Source organism: Pipistrellus kuhlii, unplaced genomic scaffold (assembly GCF_014108245.1).
Source record: "Pipistrellus kuhlii isolate mPipKuh1 unplaced genomic scaffold, mPipKuh1.p scaffold_m20_p_1, whole genome shotgun sequence".
Classification (NCBI taxonomy): domain Eukaryota; kingdom Metazoa; phylum Chordata; class Mammalia; order Chiroptera; family Vespertilionidae; genus Pipistrellus; species Pipistrellus kuhlii.
Genome location: NW_023425404.1, coordinates 157,629,317 through 157,651,075, shown reverse-complemented (window position 1 = coordinate 157,651,075; position 21,759 = coordinate 157,629,317). Strand labels below are relative to the sequence as shown.

The 21,759-nt window shown below is 41.3% G+C and overlaps 1 protein-coding gene across 1 annotated transcript in view; it reads right to left on the bottom strand.

Annotated features, from left to right (window-relative positions):
* Nucleotides 1-20,295, bottom strand: part of ADAMTS3 (ADAM metallopeptidase with thrombospondin type 1 motif 3) — a 233,873-nt gene extending 213,578 nt beyond the window's left edge. Inside the window, exons 1-2 of the mRNA XM_036414250.2 lie at nucleotides 19,727-20,295; nucleotides 18,383-18,410 (exon numbers count right to left, since the gene is read on the bottom strand). Of these exons, the coding sequence (XP_036270143.1) occupies nucleotides 18,383-18,410; nucleotides 19,727-19,795 (97 nt within the window). The 5' untranslated portion in view covers nucleotides 19,796-20,295. The remainder of the gene's footprint in view (nucleotides 1-18,382; nucleotides 18,411-19,726) is intronic.
* Between the last annotated feature and the right edge of the window lie 1,464 nt (nucleotides 20,296-21,759).

Genomic DNA, 21,759 nt, shown 5'->3' with positions numbered 1-21,759 from the left:
TACCTGCCGCAGGAGCAGCGTTTAATCCAGGTTTTTCTTTCCTTCTTGAAATACATTATTTAGCTTCCAAGACACCATTCTCTTCTGGTTCTCTTTCCTCACTGGTCTCCTCTCTTTTTCTCCCTCCCGTCCCCTTATTCCCATGAGCTATATACACTGCAGGGATGCAGTAGTGGACTCTTCTGCATTTACCCTCTCTAGTCTGGTGAGCTCATGCCGTCCTGGGACTTTGAATTCCTTCACGACTGTAGATCTCTAGACCAGGCTTCATTCACAAGCTCTTTTTCTGTCAGTACAATTGCCATGTGGACATTCACTAGGCACCTCGATTTAACATTTCAGAGTAAACGTCCTATCTTCCTGCTTCCAAACATGTCCCTCACCTGTGTCAGTAAATGGCAACTCTATCCTCCCACTTATGCAGACCAAACACTTGATTAAACCATCCTTAACTCTTCTCAACCACACACCAAATCTCTTCATAAATTCTATGGACTCTGCCTTCAAAATGCCTCCAGACTTGAATCACTGGTCACCACCTCCCATGCTACTACCCTAAGCCAAACCACAATCAACGAAGTTTTGAATGAACCTCCTAACCATTCCTTCTGTCTACTCTTCCCAGTTATATGTTATCCTCAATAAAAAAGCTAGAGTAATTAAAGTCACAGATCATGTCACGCTTTTCCTCCAAACCCATCCCAGAGTAAAACAGCTCACAGCCCAGCATTGGAACTCCTCCCACCTCAAAGTCACTGTACTTGTCGCTTCCTCTGCCCAGTGTCTTCCTCCGCAAGACATGTCTCACCCCTCAGTTCCTTCAGGCCTTTACTTAAATGTAACTCTACCACTGAGGTCTGTCCTGACCACCAGTAACCACCTTATCACTCTATGCCCCTTTCATATTACACATTATTCCACAAAATTTGGCACCATCTCAAACTATAAATTTTATTTGCATGTCTATTCTTCTTTATACCTACTAGCATGTAAGTAAGCTTCAGAAGGGCGGGGATTTTTTTTTTTTATCTGTTACCTTCACTACAACCCCCCAGTACCTAGAACAGATCTGAAGCTGTTCAATAAATATCAATGAGTGAATAGTAAGTGAATGAATAAGAGCAGTTTGAGACTGAGGAGGTATATAAAGTTCTAAACTGGCCTCCTGGAATGCAGACACAGAGCCCCTCACCCTTAGAAGCAGGCAGCAGGAAATCATCTTTCACTTTGCAATCCCATTGGCTATTCATAGAATTAAAACTATACAGATCAAAAATAAAAATGACCTTGAAAAATCATCTAATATTTGCCTCTTCCTTACAATTCAGGCATCTCAAGTAGATAGCATTATTTCTGCGTGGGTGAGAGGTAGAGTACGTTTACCTGCTCCTGCTCTCTGTGAGGGGAGTTTTTTCTGAGTAGTCCAGGCCTCTTCGTACCCATTAACTCACCCTTCCCCCCAGTAGAAAAGAGTGAAGTATGTGATTGGTAAGCCTGGGAAAAAGAAGTTTACAGAGCTCAGCACCTCCCTCATCATTCTTCTCCCTGGGAAGGATCATGATAAGGAGCACATGTTCTCTTCCACGTCCCCAGGGACAGGCCCTGTCCCAGCCAAAGATATCCACCCTCAGCCAGAACATGGCCCAAGCAACTGAGAGCCCCATGCTTCCTCCCAGCCTCTTTGTAAAAGAGATTTTCACAATGTCTTTAGACTATTTTTCAACTTGTTCAGATCATCTCAAAAACTTGAACTACCTTTAAGAAAAAGTATTGTCACATCTCTACAGGCAATCTAATTATAACACTAACAATTCTCCTTGCCAGGGAATGCTCGCACATCTAATTCCTCATTCTAGAGTTTAACTTAATGCCTTCTTCTCCTTCGTGCTGCATTGGGGAAAAACAAACCAAAAAACATTCTTGTGTAAATACATATGTATGTATGTGACATATGTGTATATCTGTACACACATACACAAATATTACACAATGTGCATCAAAGGATTTGAGGACTCAATGTTCTGTGTCCATATAAAAGACCTTGAAGCTATCAGACTTTCTGTTTTAATATCTGTTTGACTTTCCCAATTAATTTCCAAACTCTAATCATTTCTGAGACTTTTGGTCATTCACCTATGTTTGTGTTGAAGCATGATACCCCACATATAATAGACCTCATTAAATATAGGTTAAAAGATAAAAATAAGTTGCCTCAAACTGAAACCTAAATAGGACAGTTCTCTGCTGGAGAATAATGTCTTACATGCTCTTCCCCCTTAAAATGTCTAAAGCAAATTTCTCATTTTACTTGAATATTTAGTTTGCCTTCCTGACTTCATTCTTTGTTCATGAGGTGCTGAATCTCCCAGGCTGAGAATACTGACTTCATTTTTACTTTCCCCCCAATTAACATCATTTAAGTCCTACTGATTTATCCTTAGAAGTTTCTTCCCTTTCTTCCAATCACCTTCAAGTCCTCAACACCTCACACCAAACGCCACAAGTGCCAGTTTTAATCCCCACATATAATTTTTTCTCACTACCAACTATTGAATAAATTGTACCAAAGTATTATCTAAATTATTGCCAGGAAAATTGTTTCAAAGACCCACATTTGAAATGCCTAGATTTCAGCATCCAACACCAGATTGCAGCTTGGCATCTCCCAGGCAGCTCCAAGCCCATCACAAGTGGCAACCATCTGCAGATCACTTTGTAACTGGCACCAAGAGACTCAGGGCAAGGCACAGGCAGCAGAAGACCTTGGCCTAAACCTCCAAAGAGGTCCCAGAACCAACGCACCAGGTGGCCAGGTTCAGACCACACCAGAGTACCACCTAATCACCTCTATAATGACACTCAAAGAGCAGATTCAGCAAGCACCATAGCCCTGCTAAAGTGAATCCTGCTCCATAAAGTCAGCCCTACACAACAGCTCCTCCAATGTAGTCAGGGCCAGTCCTGACAACCAATCAGCCTAAGGGTCAATTCTTCCCACTTATGTGCCAATAGCAATCAAGGTTCAACTTCAACAAAGAACACACCTAAAGCACCTGATTAAGGTGATCAGAGAGACTGTGCCACCAGGCCCCACAGAACACCTTTTATCTAAGGCCAACCTTTCAAAATTGGGAGATATAACAGCTCTACTAGTACATAGAAACAAACACATGAAGGCAGCCAAAATGAGGACACAAGGAAACATTTTCCAAATTAAAGAACAGGGGAAAACATCAGAAAAAATAACTAAACAAAATGAAAATAAGCAATCTACCCTATACAGAATTTAAAATACTCATATCAGTGATAACTTCATCAAATACAATAGATAGAAAGCATAAAAAAAGGAGATAGGGAACATAAAAATGAACCAGTCAGAAATGAAAAATACAATAACTAAAATGAAACATATGTTAGGGAATCAACAGTAAACTAGATGAAGTAGAGGACTGAGTCAGCAATTTGGAAGATAAGGTACAGAAAATACAATCTGAACAGCAATAAGAAAAAAAATGAGGATTAAGGGGCCTCTGGACTACATCAGGTATACCAACATTTGTATCATAGGGGTACCAAAAGAAGAAGAGAAACAGCAAGAAATTGAAAACCTATTTAAAGAAATAATGACTGAAAACTTCCCTAACCTGTTGAAGGAAATAGAGATACAAATCCGGAAGTATAAAGAGTCCCAAACAAGATGAACCCAACGAAGTCCACACCAAGACACATCATAATTAAAATGCCAAAAGTTAAAGACAAAAAGAGAATTTTAACACATTACGCACCAGTAGTTTCATTGCTAGCTTTACCCAGTGGCCAGATAAGTTTCTATTGAATGAGTACAAAAAATGTTTTACAAAGTATCATACTTTAAAAATATATTAGCTTGTAATAACATGTAATAAATAACTTCAAAATGCAGCTGAAACCGGTTTGGCTCAGTGGATAGAGCATCCGTCTACAGACTGAAGGGTCCCGGGTTCAATTCCGGTCAAGGGCATGTACATTGGTTGCGGGCACTTCCCTGGTGGGGGGTGTGCAGGAAGCAGCTGGTTGATGTTTCTCTCTCATCAATGTTTCTAGCTCTCTATCCCTCTCCCTTCATCTCTGTAAAATATCAATAAAATATATTAAAGAATAAAAATAAAAATAAATAAATAACTTCAAAATGCAATAGGTATTTAATTTTAAGGCATGCCTTTAACATTTATGTAAAACACTGTGTAATATGAAAACATGAGAATGCTTGTGATCTGCTCACATGTGTTAAAAGCAGAAAGAGAAAAGCAATTACCTACAAAGGAGTTCCCATAGACACTAAATATTCAAAGTGATGAAAAACAGGACCTATAATCAAGATTACTCTACCCAACAAGGCTATCATTTAGAATTGAGGAAAAGAGAAAGAGCTTCCCAGACAAGAAAAAGATAAAGGGCTTCATCACCACCAGAACAGTAATATAATAAATGTTAAAGGGACTTCTTTAAGAAGAAAAAATTTAAAATATAAAATATGAATGACAATAACTACATACCTAGCAATAATTATTTTAAATGTAAGTAAATGCTCCAAACAAAATACACAGGATAACTGAATGGATAAGAAAATAAGATCATTACATAAGTTGTCTATACGAGACTCACTTCAGATCAAAAGATAACACATACTGAAAGTAAATGGGTGGAAAAGATATTTCATGAAAATGGAAACAACAGCAAAAAAAAAAACAAAAAAAACACCTAGGATATTAATATCTATATCAGAAGAAACAGACTCTAGATAATCAAAGGCTATAAAAGACACAAAAAGGACCCAGCAATTCTGCTTCTGGTTATTTATCAAAAAAAAAAAAACTAAAATACAAATTCAAAAAGATATGCATTCATATGTTTCTTGCAGCATTAATTATAATAGCCAAGATATAGAAGTATTCTATTTATCCACCCATGGAAAAATGGATAAAGAAGTAATAGTGCATATATACAATGAAGTGTGACTCAGCCATACAAAAGAATGAAATCTTGCCCTCTGTAACACAGATGGGCCTAAAGGATATTTATTGTACTAAGTGAAATAAGTCAGAAAGAAAAAGAGAAAGATCTATAATTTTACTTATATATGGAGTCTAAAAACCAAAATAAATGAAAAATACAAATAAAAACAAACTCATAGTTACAGAGAACATTCTGATGGTTTGCAGATTGGAGGGATGTTGGGAAATGGGTGAAATGGGGAAAGTGATTAAGAAGTACAAATTGGTAGTTACAAAACAGTCACAGGGATGTAAAGTATGGCATAGGTAATATAGCCAATAATACTGTATTAACTGTGTATGGTGTCAGATGGTACTAGATTTATCAAGGTGCAAACTTCATAAGTTATATAAATGCCTGAACACTATGTTGTACCTCTGACACTAACAGAATATTGCATGTTAACTGTAATTTTAAAAAAATACATTTTAAAGAGTTTAATTAATTAATTTTTAGAGAGAGAAAGGGAGGAGAAAGAGGAACATCAATATGAAAGTGAAACATTGGTAGGCTGACTCTTGCATGCCCTCCACTATAGATCGAGCCTGCAACCCAGGCATGTACCCTGGTATTGAACCAACAACCTTTTGGTGCACAGGATAATGTCCAACCAACAGAGCCACATCAGCCAGGGCAAAAATATATATTTTTTAAATAAATAAACAATAAAGTGTCTATGTTCTACCACTTATTACCTTTCTGATTTTGGTCATAAGACTTTTATGTCAGTACTCATCTGTAAAAATGAGAGTAATAATATGTAATTCATAGGATTGTTGTAAAAATTAAATGGCCTAATCCAAAATGCTAAGAACTGTTTGGCACATAGTAAGTGTTATAAATGTTAAGTGTTAATATTACTGTTATTTCTCTGAATAGTTTCCCTAGTTCATCATTACTTCAGGATAAAATAGATTCAGAAAATTGATATATTATACTTATATATTTTTCATGTTAGATCTAAACACTGCTTGAAAGGCCATTAATCAAATCCTCTCACTTTACAAGTAAAAAAGTGAAACTCAAAAAATAGATTACTTAAGCAAACCAAAAAACTTTCATATTTAAGGACCTCTGCACTGTCCCTAAGTTCTTTTCACCATATCTCTCATATTAGCCTATCAAAACATTCTAACACACTCACCAGACCAGCTAAATCACGCCTGCCTTCCCAGTTCTGCTCTGCTGTATCATCCAGGGGGAAGGAACTGCTGCTTTCTCTTTATGCCAGTGGTCAGCAAACTCATCAGTCAACAGAGCCAAATATCAACAGTACAACGATTGAAATTTCTTCTGTGAGCCAAGTTTTTAAACTTAAACTATACAGGTAGGTACATTGTTATTAACTTAATTAGGGTACTCCTAAGCTGGCCTTTTGCAAAAACTCAAGGGGTCAAAGAGCCTCATGTGGCTCGAGAGCTACAGTTTGCCGACCACTATCTATGCAAATTCAACCCAGCCCCCATGGCCTATATCTCAAGCCCCATCTTTTCTAAAAAAATCTTCCCAGCTGGCTTGTCCAGAATACAGCCCTCCTGGTCTGAGCTCCCTAGCTCTCCCTGTCATGCACTGTTTGCATAAAGGTTATAAAAATCCCTACAGAAGAAAAGTTACACGCTTACGTCTTGTCCTTAGAGAGATTTTAAGCTCTTTGGGGCAGACATGTGGCATCTTAACTGTAGTGTTCCAGTGTACATGAGTCTTTGGGAGGAAGAAAAAAAATCAATGATTATTTTTGGAAGTGGGAATTCTTGGGAGTGCTCTCACAGTCTGACACTGCAGTCCATGCTTTGGGATCCTCTTAACTCCTTCACACATTCAGTCACCTATGCTCAAAACTGAGGACATGCTGTGTGGTATCTTTCTAAGTCTGCTGTAGAATAATACACAGATATTTCCTAGGGAGACTGGATGTCCCCGGGGCATTTCCAAGACCTCACTGTGGAATAGTAAAAAATCAAAAATGCTCAGCAGCCGAAACTGGTTTGGCTCAGTGGATACAGTGTTGGCCTGCAGACTGAAAGGTCCAAGGTTCGATTCTGGTCAAGGGCATGTACCTTGGTTGCAGGCACATCCCCAGTGGGGGGTGTGCAAGAGGCAGCTGATTGATGTTTGTCTCTCATCGATGTTTCTAGCTCTCTATCCCTCTCTCTTCCTCTCTGTAAAAAAAAAAAAAAAAAAAAAAAAAAAAAAAAAAAAAAAAAAAATCATAAAATATATTTAAAAAAATAAATAAACAAAATAAAAAATTCTAAAAAAAAAAAAAAAAAAAAAAAAGTGCTCAGCTTTACAATCTTCACTGCTAGGACCTGGAGTGACTGCAGTACAAAGCTTCCATATATCACAGCAAGTCTTAGCTGATCTAATTAAGACCAAAGCACCCCAGGCACACAGATTATTGGAATAATGTGACTGAGGTAATGTGGCTTTAACCCAAGGCAAGGAAGGAGGGGTGGTAAGATGGTTGAACACCACAGGTCTGGAGTCAGAAAGCACTGTGTTGCATTCTGGTTGGTTTCAAACTGATAAATTCTTTGGCATCCTGAAAGCAAATTAATGAAAATCAAGGCTCAGAGAGTTTATTTGTAAATTGGGAATAATAATGGGAATTCAGTGAAGTAAGGTTTGCCCTTAAGAACATTTCAATAAATCAAAAATTAGCTGATGTTATATCGCCATCACCATCATCCTCTAGCTCGAGCTACAGAAGAAGGAAGTCAGTTTCAGATTCCCTCCATGACCCAGCACCCCTTGGGGGCCTCTCTCCCCAATATACCCTACCCCACCTTGTGTTTCTGATACGGTTCATAGAGACCTTAAGCTCTATATCCAGGGCCTGACGTCCAGGATGATGTCACAACCCAGGCTCCATTATCCAACCCAGAGACTGGGATTCTCTCCCAAGAATCGGCTGATTGCTCTATTATAAAAAGGCACTTCACACAGGCAATTATCAGATATAAATTGTCAGCAGGCAACAATCTGGCCACAAGAATGAAATCAAGTATTTTCAAGATCTGCTAAAGAAGTAGCTCCAACAACAATATTTCCAAATCCCGAGCCAAAGGAAAGAGAATGACTTTCATCAGAAATGACAGGAGGCAGCTGCTCCAGGAAAGATGTGAATCTGGTGAAAAGTGGACCTTAAAAAGTACGCCACACGCCAAAGGGTTTACCGAAGCTGTAAACACCATTGGAGGAGGAGACACATCTTTTCTCAAAGGCAATTAAAAATTAATTGTGACACATGCTGAACTTATGAACAGGGCCAAATTCCTTGTCCTCACTTTATCTCCTCTGGGCAGAGAAACTTTGATGTCTTTTATTTTAGTTGCAAACCCATTTTCATAGTCCAAGAGTTTTTATCAAGTTATTTGAGGAAAAAATGAAAATATGTTGGGGGTGGGGGGGTTCTTCTTACTTATTAAGAAAGAACAAGTAGTTGTACACTTAAAAATTCTTCTCATTTTTTTAACTGGCTTTTTCATAAATATTTGTTGCAATTGCACAATATTTATGTTCATGAGAATAATTTAGGAAAGAACAGCACATTCTTTACCGTTCCTTAGGACATGAAATCAGGTAAGAGTTTTTTTTTAGGAAATTTTTTTTAAAAAAAGAAAATGTTATTTAAACAAAAACAAAAACACATTCTAGTTTTCCTTTTTTGCTACCTCTTAATATAATCAAATGATCGATAGCAGAATAATAAGTAGAAGAGAATTATTTTTGTGAGGCCCAAATGCCAAAATTTTAACATTCCAATCTTAGTTTTAAAAGCACTTCTCCTGGCTGTACTTATCATCATTGCAAGTTTTGCAGACTCGAGAGCTATATTGGGCATTCTAAAAATTAGTATTTCTCACACATCTTACAATTTGTTGTTAGATAATACTTTTAAAGGCTAATTTAATATGAGTCTAGAATTTAAAGCCAGGAAAAATCAGCATCCATCTCCAGGGCCAAAGGCTGGGGAAAATATGACAGATAAGAAATGTGGATAGCATTTTTAAAGACTTTCACTGAAACATTACTTGTGATAATTATATTTTCCAAATCTAAGACACTCCGGCTCATGGTTTAACAAAAGTATGAGAAACTGGTTTAGTGTCCTGTTGCTGCTATAACATATGGCCACAAACTTGGTGGCTTAAAACAGCATGAATTTGTTATGCTACAGTTCTAGGAGATACCAAGTCTGAAATTAGCCACACATGGCTAAAATCAAGGTGTCAGCAGGGCTGTATTTCTTCCAGAAGCTCTAGGAGTGATCCGTTTCCTTGACGTTTTCAACTCCCAGAGGCTGCCTTGTATTTCCTGGTTCATGGACCCTTTCCTCCATCTTCAACATCCACCCATCTTTTTTATGCTATCATCTTTCTTCCAACTATCTCTTTTATTTATAAGTGCTGCCCCTTTGGATAATCCAGGATAATCTCTCTATATTAAGATCAATTGATTAGCAACCTTAATTCCACTGCAAACTTAATTCCTCTTTGCCATATAACACAACATATTCACAGGTTCCAAGGATTCAGAAGTGGATATTTTTAGAGCCATTATTCTGCCTACTGCAGCCTCCAGTTCCCTTGCAATGTGTTGGGAAGTCCTCACATCTGTAGCACTAGCATCCGTGCCAATTTTCCCTCAGGTGAGCCATCCCACACTCCACACTTAGTCCCTATAAATCAAGGGCGAAATATCTCAACTGAGGCCAATCAGAACACTGCACTCCTGACCTCAGTGAATAGTTCAAGGATAAGCTTATGACTCAAGCTAGATAGCCAATAAAAACCCTACGCAGAATTTTCCTGGAGCTGTCAAAAAAGCAGTGCGTTGTCTAGTGGGGTGTCTGTCTACCTTTCGGTAGAATGATAGCCTGGAGATGCTGATGACAGTATTTGGCACTATTTGGGAGGTAAGGTGGAGGAGAGGGGGGTGCAGACACTAAAATCTTAGAGAGATAAAGCAAATAGGAAAAATGATAAAGGAGAGAGGGATAGAGAAAAGGAGGAAGAGAGAGAGATTGAAAGATTAAGACAGAGATTCCAGAGGTTATTCTGAGCTCTCAGATCCAGCTATAACTGACTTTGATTACTTGATCAATTTTTTTTTTTTCTTAACCAGAGTCAACTCAGTTCCTGTTACTTGCATTCAAAGGAGTCATAATTAATATAAGAATTTTCTCTCAATGAAATGGAAAAAAGAAGTTTCAATAAATATGATGAGAAAAAGAGAAAGAATTGTGTCTGGTATACACAATTTAGGTGGGATGGAATTATCCTACCTAATGAAAGAGTGGTATGCAAATTAACCATCACTCCACTACACCCACAAGCCAAGTACACCAGCCATACCCACCAATCAGGAGTGAGTATGCAAATTTACCCAACCAAGATGGCTGCGGCCACAGAAAACAGAAGGGAGGCTTGGGTTTCCCCAGCGATGGAGAAAGCCAAGCTTTCCACACACCCTGGGCAGCAAAGGCCTCCACTCCAGGCTACAAAGTTTCAATTATAGAAGATAAATCGCAACAGAAGTGGCACAGCCACAGAGCTGGAAAGAGCAGGAGGCTAGGGTTGCCCCGGGCAATGGAGCAATGGAGGAAGCCAAGCTTTCCACATACCCTGGCCAGCCCAGGCCTCCGCTTAAGGCTACAAAGTTTCAATTTAGAAGATAAATAAATTCCAATAGAAACTGCTTCACAGAGCAAGCAGGAGGCTTGGCTTCACTCCAGTCTACAAAGTTTCAATTGTAAAAGATAAATAAAATTCCAGATACTAGAGCCTCTGCTTAAGTCATGGGGGGAGGGGGGCATGGCCTGCCTGCAAACCACCACAGGCCCCTCGCCCAGGCCACCTCATACCCCAAGGGAACCCCCACCCTGATCTGGGACACTCTTCAGGGCAAACCAGCTGGCCCCCACCCATGCACCAGGCCTCTAACCTATCTAATAAAAGAGTAATATACAGATTGACCATCAATCCAACACACAAGATGGCTGCCCCAATGTGGACAAAGATCCTGCCCCCATGTGGATACAAGATGGCCTCCACAAGATGGCCAGCAGGGGAGGGAAGTTAGGAGGAACCAGGCCTGCAAGGAAGAGCAATTGTGGATGATCAGGCCAGCAGGGGAGGGAATTTGGGAGAGACCAGGACTGCAAGGGAGGGCAATCAAGCCAGCAGGGGAGGGCAATTAGGGGTGACTAGGCCGACAAAGAAGGTTAGTTGGAGGCAACTGTGTCTACAGGGAAGGGCAGTTGCGGGGGGACTCAGACCCACAGGGGAGGGCAGTTAGGGGTGACCAGGCCTATAGGGGAGGGCAGATAGGGGTGACCAGGTCTGCATGGAAAGGGCAAACAAGCTTGCAGGGGAGAAGTTAGGCATCAATCAGGCTGGCACGGGAATAATTAGGGGTGATCAGGCTGGCAGACAGAAACAGTTAGGGGCGATCAGGAAGGCAAGCAGGCAAGCAGTTGGGAGCTAGCAGTCCTGGATTGTGAGAGGGATATCTAACTGCCTGTTCAGACCTGATAAGATTTAAATGGGCAGTTGGACATCCCTCGAGGGGTCCCAGATTGGAAAGGGTGGAGGCTGGGCTGAGGAACAACTCCCCCCCATGCATGAATTTTGTGCACTGGTCCTCTAGTCTATATAATAAAAGCCTAAGCAACCATTTTAACAGACCGACCACCAGGGGGGCAGATACTCAATGCAGAAGCTGCCCCCCTGGTAGTCAGTGTGCTTCCACAGGAGTGTGCTGCTCAGGCAGGAGCCAGGCTCGCAGCGAGCAGCAGGGTGGTAAGGAGTGAGGGGTCCCAGACTGTGAGAGGGATGTCTGCCTACCAACAGCTGGACATCCCCCAAGGGGTCCCAGACTGCGAAAGGGTACAGACTGGGCTGAGGGACATGTGCTCCCCACCCCCTGGTGCACGAGTTTCGTGCACCGGGCCTCCAGTTTGAAATAGCTATTTTTGTACCACTCCTTACTCAACTCCCTCCCTCTCCTGCTATATCCCTATGAATGAAGCATCACCTCATTATCAGCTTAAAGATAACACATGGAAATAGAACTCTCGAAGATCTGCCATATGGTGAGCTGAGTGGATGGATAGTTTACAAGTCCATTGCACAGAAAAGTCATTTCTGGAAACTCATGGTGCCAAACAGAACTTGTGAAAAATGTAGGCGTTAGAATGATGTGGTTCTCCTTGAGTAAAATTTCAAAAAAAAAAAAAAAAAAAAAAAGACTAAGACATACCACTAATAGTAACTATTATTATAGTTTGCTTTCCATGAATCAGAATTGTATGAGCTAAGCAGCAGTAGTATGCATATGTTACATACAAAGAAGTGAAGCTTTGAGAGGTTAAAGTCACCAGCAGGAAGGTTTGATGAGTCAGGATTTTAAACCACATTGTGAAGAGTCTGTTCCCTGACCATCTGATGGAGGAAAGGAGATGAATGTTAATAGAAACTCTACTGGATATACTGGTTAGATTTAAGATTGAGGCATGGACTCTACATGTAAATGAGAGAAGTTTTTAGATATAAAGACACAGAATTCAAATCACGTGAATAATAATTTCAACCATTCTTTTTATTTTTGTGTGCATATGTGCATATGAAAAGATATATACTATATATATCAAAATTGCAGGAAATGTAATTTAATATCTAAGACCACAATATTTGTAGATTTAATCCTATTTACTTTCTATAAGGTTTCCTAAATATTTTCTTTGTTTTATCAGTCACTTCAAGAATAACATAGACTATTTCATGCTGCTCACAATTTGTTCTAAATTCCAAAAAGATTCATCATGCTGAATTTGTGGCAATCATTTTTATAAACAGGAGACTGACATTTTACCACAAAATATCTCCTAGGGATTTACAGTTAGTCAGCAAAGTCATGTAAACGTATTTGGAAAATTAGGATGGATCAATTACATGTGGGAACAGAGATTCCAAAGCTAGACTCTCTTCCCACGCTTTCCTATCTATTCTAAAGAGTATACAACTCTCAAATTCTATCCCATGATGTGGATGAATCTTGTCATAATACAAATAAAATAACAAAACATTTTTATAATATAATTACCCATATTTTGGTTACCTGATAACTAGAAAAAATGATTGATTCCATCTTTCAGAGATTATATAACCAAATGTTTAAAAATCATATTCAAATGTCAAGAAGAATGGAGACAAAACAAATTTAGAATTAATATTTTTTTTAAATCAACACTTTCCTAGTATATTGCTAGTGGGAGTTCAGGTCACACAAACTTTTTCTAAAGCCATTTGTTAAAATGTATCATGTTAACTTGCTTTACTTGGTCATCAACTTCTAAGTCTCTCTCCTAAAGTAGTCATTTGAGAAGCAGGAAATTACCTACATACAATACAGTGGAACAACGTTCATTATGAGAAAAATGAATAAATTAGGAAAACAGTACATAAATTCAATTTTTTTAGTACAAGGGGACTAAAATGATGTTTACAAGGAGTTTTTAATAATAGGGAAAATTATACTAAAATATTAAACAAAACAAAAACAGGTATACAAACACACAATCTGTGTATTAAAGGAAGACTGAATATCAATATGCTAAGTTGTAATAATAGTTTCTTATTTGGGATGACTATCAAAAATCTGGAAAATGCAGAAAAATTAAAGAAGACGATTATAATGGGCACAAGCAAAACTTCTATAATCAGAGCAAAAATTGATTAATTAAAAGGATAATTGTCCACATTTATAAAAATAGAAGTAGCACAGCTTAGGAGTAAAAGCTGATCTCTATTAGAGGAACATTAGAGAGAGGGTTCCTAAAATTCTGATAATAGCAAGCATTAGATTTTTCATCTAAGTTATCATTGTCAATATGGTATAACCAGTCAACATGGTATAACCAAGCTCCTCATATTTAATTCATTCATGATTTTACCAGACAATTTGGGATTGTCCCTAATTGATTTCCAAGGTAATTTGGGTTGGCTGCCCACAAGTAAAGACTTTTTACAGATAATCATTTTGGAAGCAGAGGTGACCTTGGGGATTTCTTAACATTTCTGAGTAATATCCTGATTATTGGGTAAGATGACTAGGGCAAGAAGTGAAAACATGTGGAAGAAATATTTACTTCAGATAAACAGCAATAATATATTACTGGTGATAGATAACATGCTGCCTTTATTAATATCCTCATATTAGAAACTTAAGCAGTAAAATTAACCATTATGATGCTCATTGGAGGGGTAGAAGCTAAATTAGTCAAGTGAAGTGCATGATCTTTAACTACAAAGAAGAATGTCTTAGGTAGACAAAAGTCTAAATGTTACAAAGGATGAGTGTAACCCTTCTTTAAACCACACCTTTTAGTACTGCTGCTGGAAAACTGGATCGATACATTTTAATCTTAGTTTATTTTATTTCCCCTAAAGCCAGCAACAGGACAAATGATCCCAGGTAGACTTTCGTACGAAATGAGTAGGCATTCAAAACCTGCACGTAATTCAATTCAATTTGCCAAATACTTATGAGGCACAAAAAGTGCCTAAAAACCAGTAAAGCTCGGTCCCTGAACTTTGTGGGGTATAGAGAGGTCTCAAGAAACCTTGACAACAGAGTTGTATCACCATGGTCACCATCCTCACTTTCTAACTGAACCTGAAGAGGGACACAGAACAAGCATACTTAAGAAATTTCAGAACACAGGTACGTCCCAATGTGATACCGTTTGCTAGATCATTCATTGAATAATAAATATTTAAGGACCCACAAGGTACCAAGCCCTGTGTTACTGGGGACACAGCAGTGATTGAGACAAAGTCTTTGCTCTCATGAGGTCTAGAGTAGAGGGAATGCTTACTGTATGCCAAGAATGAGGTAAAGGGATTCACACTAATCCTTGAAAACCAAATAAGTATCTGCAAATGATTAAAATTTATTTCTCAGTAAATTTATTATAAGTGGTTGATTAGCAACTTTATTTTGATAAGAATGACATGCAGTTGAATTTGAAGTTGGGAAGCAGAAAGAGGACACAGAAAGATGAACATGCCCCATTGCAAGAGATGGGGAGGGAGAAGGAAGACAGCTTTAACACCAAAGCCTCACAATGATTTTTCCTCTAAAGATGCGCAGGTAGCTGAAACCAGTTTGGCTCAGTGGATAGAGCATCGGTCTGTGGACTGGAGGGTCCCAGATTCGATTCCGCTCAAGGGCATATACATTGGTTACAGGCACATCCCCGGTGGAGGGTGTGCAGGAAGCAGCTGGTGGATGTTTCTCTCTCATCGATGTTTCTAGCTCTCTATCCCTCTCCCTTCCTGTATGTGAAAAATCAATAAAATATATATTTTTTTAAAAAGATGCCCAGGTAAGCTTAAAGAAGCAAAAGACTTCATGCTTATGAAGCAAAAGACTCAGAATTCTTTTTCAAATGCTCCAGAAGTACGTTTATTTTCTAAGCCACGTGTCACAGAGTCAGCCTCCCTGCCCACAATTACCCTCGGCTTCGTACCAAGGCCATATTCTGCGTCAGAAATGAAAGAACACCCTGATATGCCACAGAAGCATGTTAGTGACTCATGAAACACAATTACACACATACACACAGTGCATACACATTCACATATGCATGTAAGAATGTCTATGATTATACAGAGGTGTAGTTGAGTATATATGGGTGTAAATAGGTAGGTAGGTATTTCTTCTCTGGCTGACAAAAAAGCAGAGAATGTGGGTCACAGTTCAAAATCTATTTTCCCCTTTTACTCTAGAGTGAATCATACTTGCCCACATAAAAAGAGGGCATTTTCCCACAGAGTGGAGAGAAAAGGAAAGGAGCAATAGCCAGTATGACACACTACATAGGTGATATATCTATACATATTCTAATCTGCCCCCATGACGAACTGCCTTCTTTCTACCTAAATAAGCTCCTTTCTAGTCCATAGCCTTGAAGCATATCAGATTTTTTTAATTGGTTTCCTAAGGCAGATATTTATGATTCCACTTAAGAAAGCACACACAATAAAATCTGGCAAAATAACTATCCTGTTGAAAGTCAAGACACTGGTTACCCTTCACACAGTGATGGTGCTATGAATATGGCACAAGCACACGTAATGTTCTTATTGGTCCAGGTACATGGAGTGTTACCTTCATGAAGAATCAGCAAAATATATACTTATGTGCACTATCCTGCATAAATAAAAATATTTTTCAAACTTAGCTTCCTAATAATTTACAGCTTGTCATTAATTTACATTGCTCTCTTTCTGAGACATTCAATTATCCAGAAATTATTCAGAGCCATGGTATTTTCTCTAGCCAATTTGTACAGCAACAAATCAATTATTGGAAAAAAAGTTAATTATATGTAGAGGTGTGCATTTTAGCAAACCTTCATATTAGCAAATGCTTTCCGCATGGGAACAAGAAAGAATTACCTCATTATTGTACATAACATTTTTAAATAACCTTTTAAATCCCTCTTAAGAGCTACATAAATTATAACCCCAAACCAAATGATAGCTACACTTCTGTTATCACAAGACCTGAGTCCAAATGTATTTTTATCGTCACTGAACTTGAAAATGATGATAATAAAAGAAATCCCAAAAAATTGAGGATCTTGGAAGGAAGTAAATATCCAGCAACACAACCTAAGAGTGACCCTCCTCTCTTTTAACAGGATACTCATCTCCTTCCTACCAAAATTAAGCACACCTGTACTACTTTCTTCCCTGCAGGCAAGGGCTACCAAAGTAATTTATATCAACCAAAGGACTGGTCCAAAGTCTAACCCAAGTGTCTTACATGACAGCATGTTGATTCTATCTGAAAATGAAATGAAAGCCATATACTTTTTCCCTTTGGTTGAATGGGTAATCTTAAAAGAGCTTTTGAATTTAACATAGTAAAAAGTTGTGATGTTTCAGTAATCAAGTGTCTAAGTAATAAAACTAAACGTTTTCTTTTCCCTGCTTGTTTGAGGATTGTTGTGTGTTGTTGTTTTTTTAATCCTTCTTTAAAAAGATATAGATTGATGGCTGAGTGCTTTGAACCACAAATGACAGATGTCCCTTCATAGACACCTGGTTTGAAATTCAGTTCTCAGTCACTCTCCTCTCCTCTGTCCCGCTCTTTCTGTGGATGTTACTCTTGAGGAAGAGTCCCAACAATGCTAAGCACTTGGTAGAAAGGTTGGTATACAGCTACATATAAATATACAGCTACCCTGGGGCTGGATCTTGGGGTCCTTCCCATTAGTATACAAGTGTAGAATCCCTCCAGCTCTCCATAATGCACCACAGCAGGTAACTGTGTAGCCTGTCAAGCTTCATTTTCTCTGAGTCTAAAATAGGCACCATGGTGTCCATCATTTATAGTGTGGTTTCCAGAATTAGATGACATCATGTACACAACGCAATTAACACCGCCTGGCACATAGTACATGGTCAATGGCTTGTAACTCTGCTTACAGCAATAAAACTTTTCATCGAAAAGATGACTTTACAGTATCACTTGACAAATACAGAATTTACACGGACTAGTAGTACTCAGCCAAAAAGAAAAATTATCTTTTAAAGTAACCCAAGTTAAGTGTGTATAAAAAGGCTTTGACTGGAGTCTGGCTCCTTGCCAGATGACTTTCAGCCTCTGAATTCAGAACAAATATATTATTATAAGCAGTTCCAAAAAAGATCATGGACTTGTGGAGTGACCTGTTCAAGTCACACTCTCTGAGCCTCAGTCTCCTCACCCATAAAATGGGAACCATTCCCACATCATCAGTGAGGTTATAGATGCTATTTGCAAAAGACCTAATAGTATCTTGCACTTTTGTAGGTAATCATTTTACAGCATATGAAATAAAAGAAGTCACTGGAGGGTTTATTCTGAGCTGGAAAAAAATTTAAGAGAAAAATTTCCATCCTCAGTACTTCATTTTTCCCTTCTTTGTAGCATTCTTACACTTTGCCTTCTGCTCTAATCAGCTGTGTCCCTCCTAAGGCTACACAGGTTTATTTGATTTGATTTATCTCAGTCTCTTCTTCCAGCCCTACAAGAACCTACCACAGGCTTATCCAAAGACAGTAATAAAATGCTTGAAAAGTCCAACTGCAGGAGAATTTTTTACCTTAACTCAGCTTGAGGAAAGTGGGATTCTCCTCCGGAAAGAGGGAGAGAAGAACAGAAATGTTCCCGGACTATAATTTTTTTTTTTTTTTCTAACCACAGGAGAAATTGCAGAAACAATATTTTGCTTGGCTTACTTCATTTCCTACTTTCTACTAAGATAAGAATGACATCTGAGAACAAGGCTTACCTATTTGCACCATTTCTTCATTACCAGCCTGGAAAGGAGGGGGGAGAGTAAGAAAAAGAAACAGTTACTGGGTTTCATCTTATCACCTCGTGCGTTTTATTTCTACCATTAATGCTTTTCAGGAGCTAGCTTAATCAGGAGATGCCAGAGACCCGCATTGGTGCCTCCAGGCTGCACCTGGGTTTGTAGAAGGTTCCTGTGCCCTAAGAGCCAATTCAGTAACAATTCGGGGCAGGGGAAGTGTTTGCCCGTTTTAATTTTAACTGAGCATTTATGAGATCAGCAAAATTAAACAGTGACACTCACTGTTCTTTTCTGAAAACTCCAGCTACTGGGTCAGGATTAGAAAAGAGAGTGTAATATATAGTATACGAGTGTAAAGAAGCCTAACAAGGGGGCCTGGTTTATCAGACTGGAGGTCAAGAATGAGCAATTTCATACTTTTTTTTACCCTATAGTCAGACCAGGCAAACCAGAGAAGCTTAAAAAAAAAAAAACAACTCACGGAAGTGTTCTGCACCCCCAAACCCTACCAGCCCTGGGAGGATGTGAATTTACTACAAACAGCTTGAGCCTTCAGGACTCTTTGGAGAGCATCGGGCTTCACCTTGAGTCTCCAAAGGGTGGGGGCTGGGCCAAAAAGAAACAGAGCTGCACTCAGCTTTCCAGAGGAGGAGCCGGGCCGAGGGGGAGGGGAGGGCGGCGGCGGGCGCCTCCAGCCTCTCTGCCCAGGAAAACGCAGGGCAGGAAACGTCCCAGCCCCCGCTTAGCAACTGTCAAACCCCAGCCCCGCCGCCGCAGTCCTCCCAGGACACGTGTCTGCTGGATGGCTCCCCGGCCGGCCCAAGGACTTCCTGAAACCCCCGCTTCTGTCTGCCCGAAAAAAGAGCTGTGAGTCAGTGAGAAGAGAAATCCCCGCGAACCCGACTCCCGGCGGCAGCAGCCGGAGCGCTGGGACCCTGGACCCCCCGCGTCCAGAACTTCACTCAAGCGCCCCGACCGCCCTCCGGGGAAGGGGAAACCCAGACAGATGGCCCCGGCGGGGATGCGAATGGGCTGCAGTTTGCAACCAGGAATGGTTAGGAGTGCCGCAAAGCGGGGGAGCCCCAGGTGGAACCAGCCCGGGCTCCCCCGCCATCCAACCCCCGCCTCCCACTCCCGCACCCCTGAACGCCCGGCGCGCAGCACCCAGCCCTCCAAACACCGCTCCTGGAGGCACCAGATAACGGGGAAGGGCGGGAGGGGAGGAGAGAAGAGGAAGGGAAAGAGGAGAGGAACTTTTTTCGGGAAAAGGTTGGGTTTGAGGTTTTTTTTTTTTTTTTCATTATTTTTTTTTCCACTTACTTGTCCATCAGCTGAAGTCCTAACCTGTACCAGAGCGGCTGCTACCAACCAAAGTGACAGGAGAACCATCACGAGTCGAGTTGACTGTTCAACTACTGGGCAAAGCCAATGCCCGGAGCATACACCCCAAAATAAGTTTCTTAAAAAAAAAAAAAAAAAATCAAGGGGGTGGGGGAAGAGATTTTAAAAAAGCAGAATATAAGGAAAAAATAAAATAAAATCCTGATCTTCTGTGCTTTGCTTCAATGCAAATGAAATCTGAGCTGTGAGGCCGGCCCCCCTTTTGCTCTGCAGGCTTTCCCCTTCACCTCCTCACCCCGTCCTCCCCGGCAGCGCGCAGAGCGAGAAGGTGCTGTGCGCCCGCACGGGCTGCGCCTGGAGAGGGGGAAGGGACGGGGGGGCTTCCAACTAGCTCTGCCCAGCTCTCCCTAGCACCATGGACCCCCACGGTGAGCGCCCCGAGAATGCTTGGGTCCCCCCCTCCGGAGCACAGCAGGGGGAAGGATGAGCGAGAGAGAGCCCGGCGAGCGGGAGCGGGAGAAAGAGGCAGGGAGAGGGCGCCTCCGCCGCGCACAGAGGTGGGGCGGGAGGAGCCGGAGGGAGGAGGCGGCGGCAGGCGGAGGAGGAGGCGGGAGGGGCCGCACGCCGGGCTCCGGTGGCTCGCCAAGCGGTCGTCTGCTCGCTGCCCGCGACCCGCGAGGCGCTAATAAGGCGGCCAGAGCCCCCGGGGCGGCCCCTCCCGCCCGGCGCCCACGTCACGCGGGGCCCGAGCCCGCGCCCCCGCGCCCCCGGCAGCCGGCGCAGGAGGACGGCAGAGCGGGGAGAAGCGTGCAGGGCGGCCGGCCGGCCCCCAGGCTGGGACAGGGTAGGCAACCGCGCGGGGGCTCCTGTGGCCCCGGCTGGCTCGTCATCTTACTCCCCCCCCCCCCCCCGAGATGGATGAGGGGTGGCGGCACCCCGGGGAGCCAGGGTCCCGCCAGGCAGACAGGCGTTGAGTTAATTATAAGAAGAGGGAAAGAGGGTCCAAGGACGGGTCCCTTTAGGAAATGCACCCCCTCCAACCTCCACGGTGCTCCCCGCCCAGGGAAAGCCTCTGCGGAGAGAACCCCTGCGTCCTCCGGGTCTTCAGAACGTGGTTATCGCCCCTCCTCATTTGGTGGGGGTGGTCCCCGCCCCCCTTTAAGTTCTTGTTTATGCTTCATTCGTTTATGTTAAGTTTAAAAGATACGCCGTCTGTTCCTTGACTCACCGGCTGCTTCTGTTTATCACTAGCGTACACAGGCCACAGCGTCTCTTCTTCTCACCGAGATTAAGTTATCAGATGATTTCTGGCCAGTGTGGCCGCAGCTTCCAGGCAGTGGATGACACCATCCTGAGTTGAAGGGACAAGGAGACCAGCTTGCGCAATGCAAAAACCCAGGCCCGCTTCCTTGGGGTGGACTCCCAAGGGTGCTTTCCAGGGAGCAGAGGGATGGAAGAGGACCAGATGTGTCTCCAACCTCCGCTGACCATCTTCGAACAAACACTCCCTCCCAAAAAGATCATGAAAGAGGAGTAAATGGGCACAAATGTAAGCATAGTCCTTAAGACATCAACGGCAGCCAAAACCGGTTTGGCTCAGGGGCTAGAGCATAGGCCTGCAGACTGAAGGGACCCGGGTTCGATTCCGGTCAAGGGCATGTATCTTGGTTGCGGGCACATCCCCAATAAGGAGTGTGCAAGAGGCAGCTGATTGATGTCTCTCTCTCTCTCTCTCTCATCGATGTTTCTAACTCTCTATCTCTCTCTCTCTCTTCCTCTCTGTAAAAAAAATCAATAAAATATAAAAAAAAAAAAAAAAAAAAAGACATCAACGGCAGAGTCTTGCAGGAGCCTGCCTGAAATGTGTAGAAGCTAACGTTTGTTTTGCTAAGGGGTGCCTCCTTAAGTCATAGTTCCTTGCCTCCTTTTATGTTTGTTTTGTTGTCTTTAAAGTGTAAGTTTGGAGGGTTTCCTATACTTTGATTCATTATTTAAGGATTGCATCATTAACT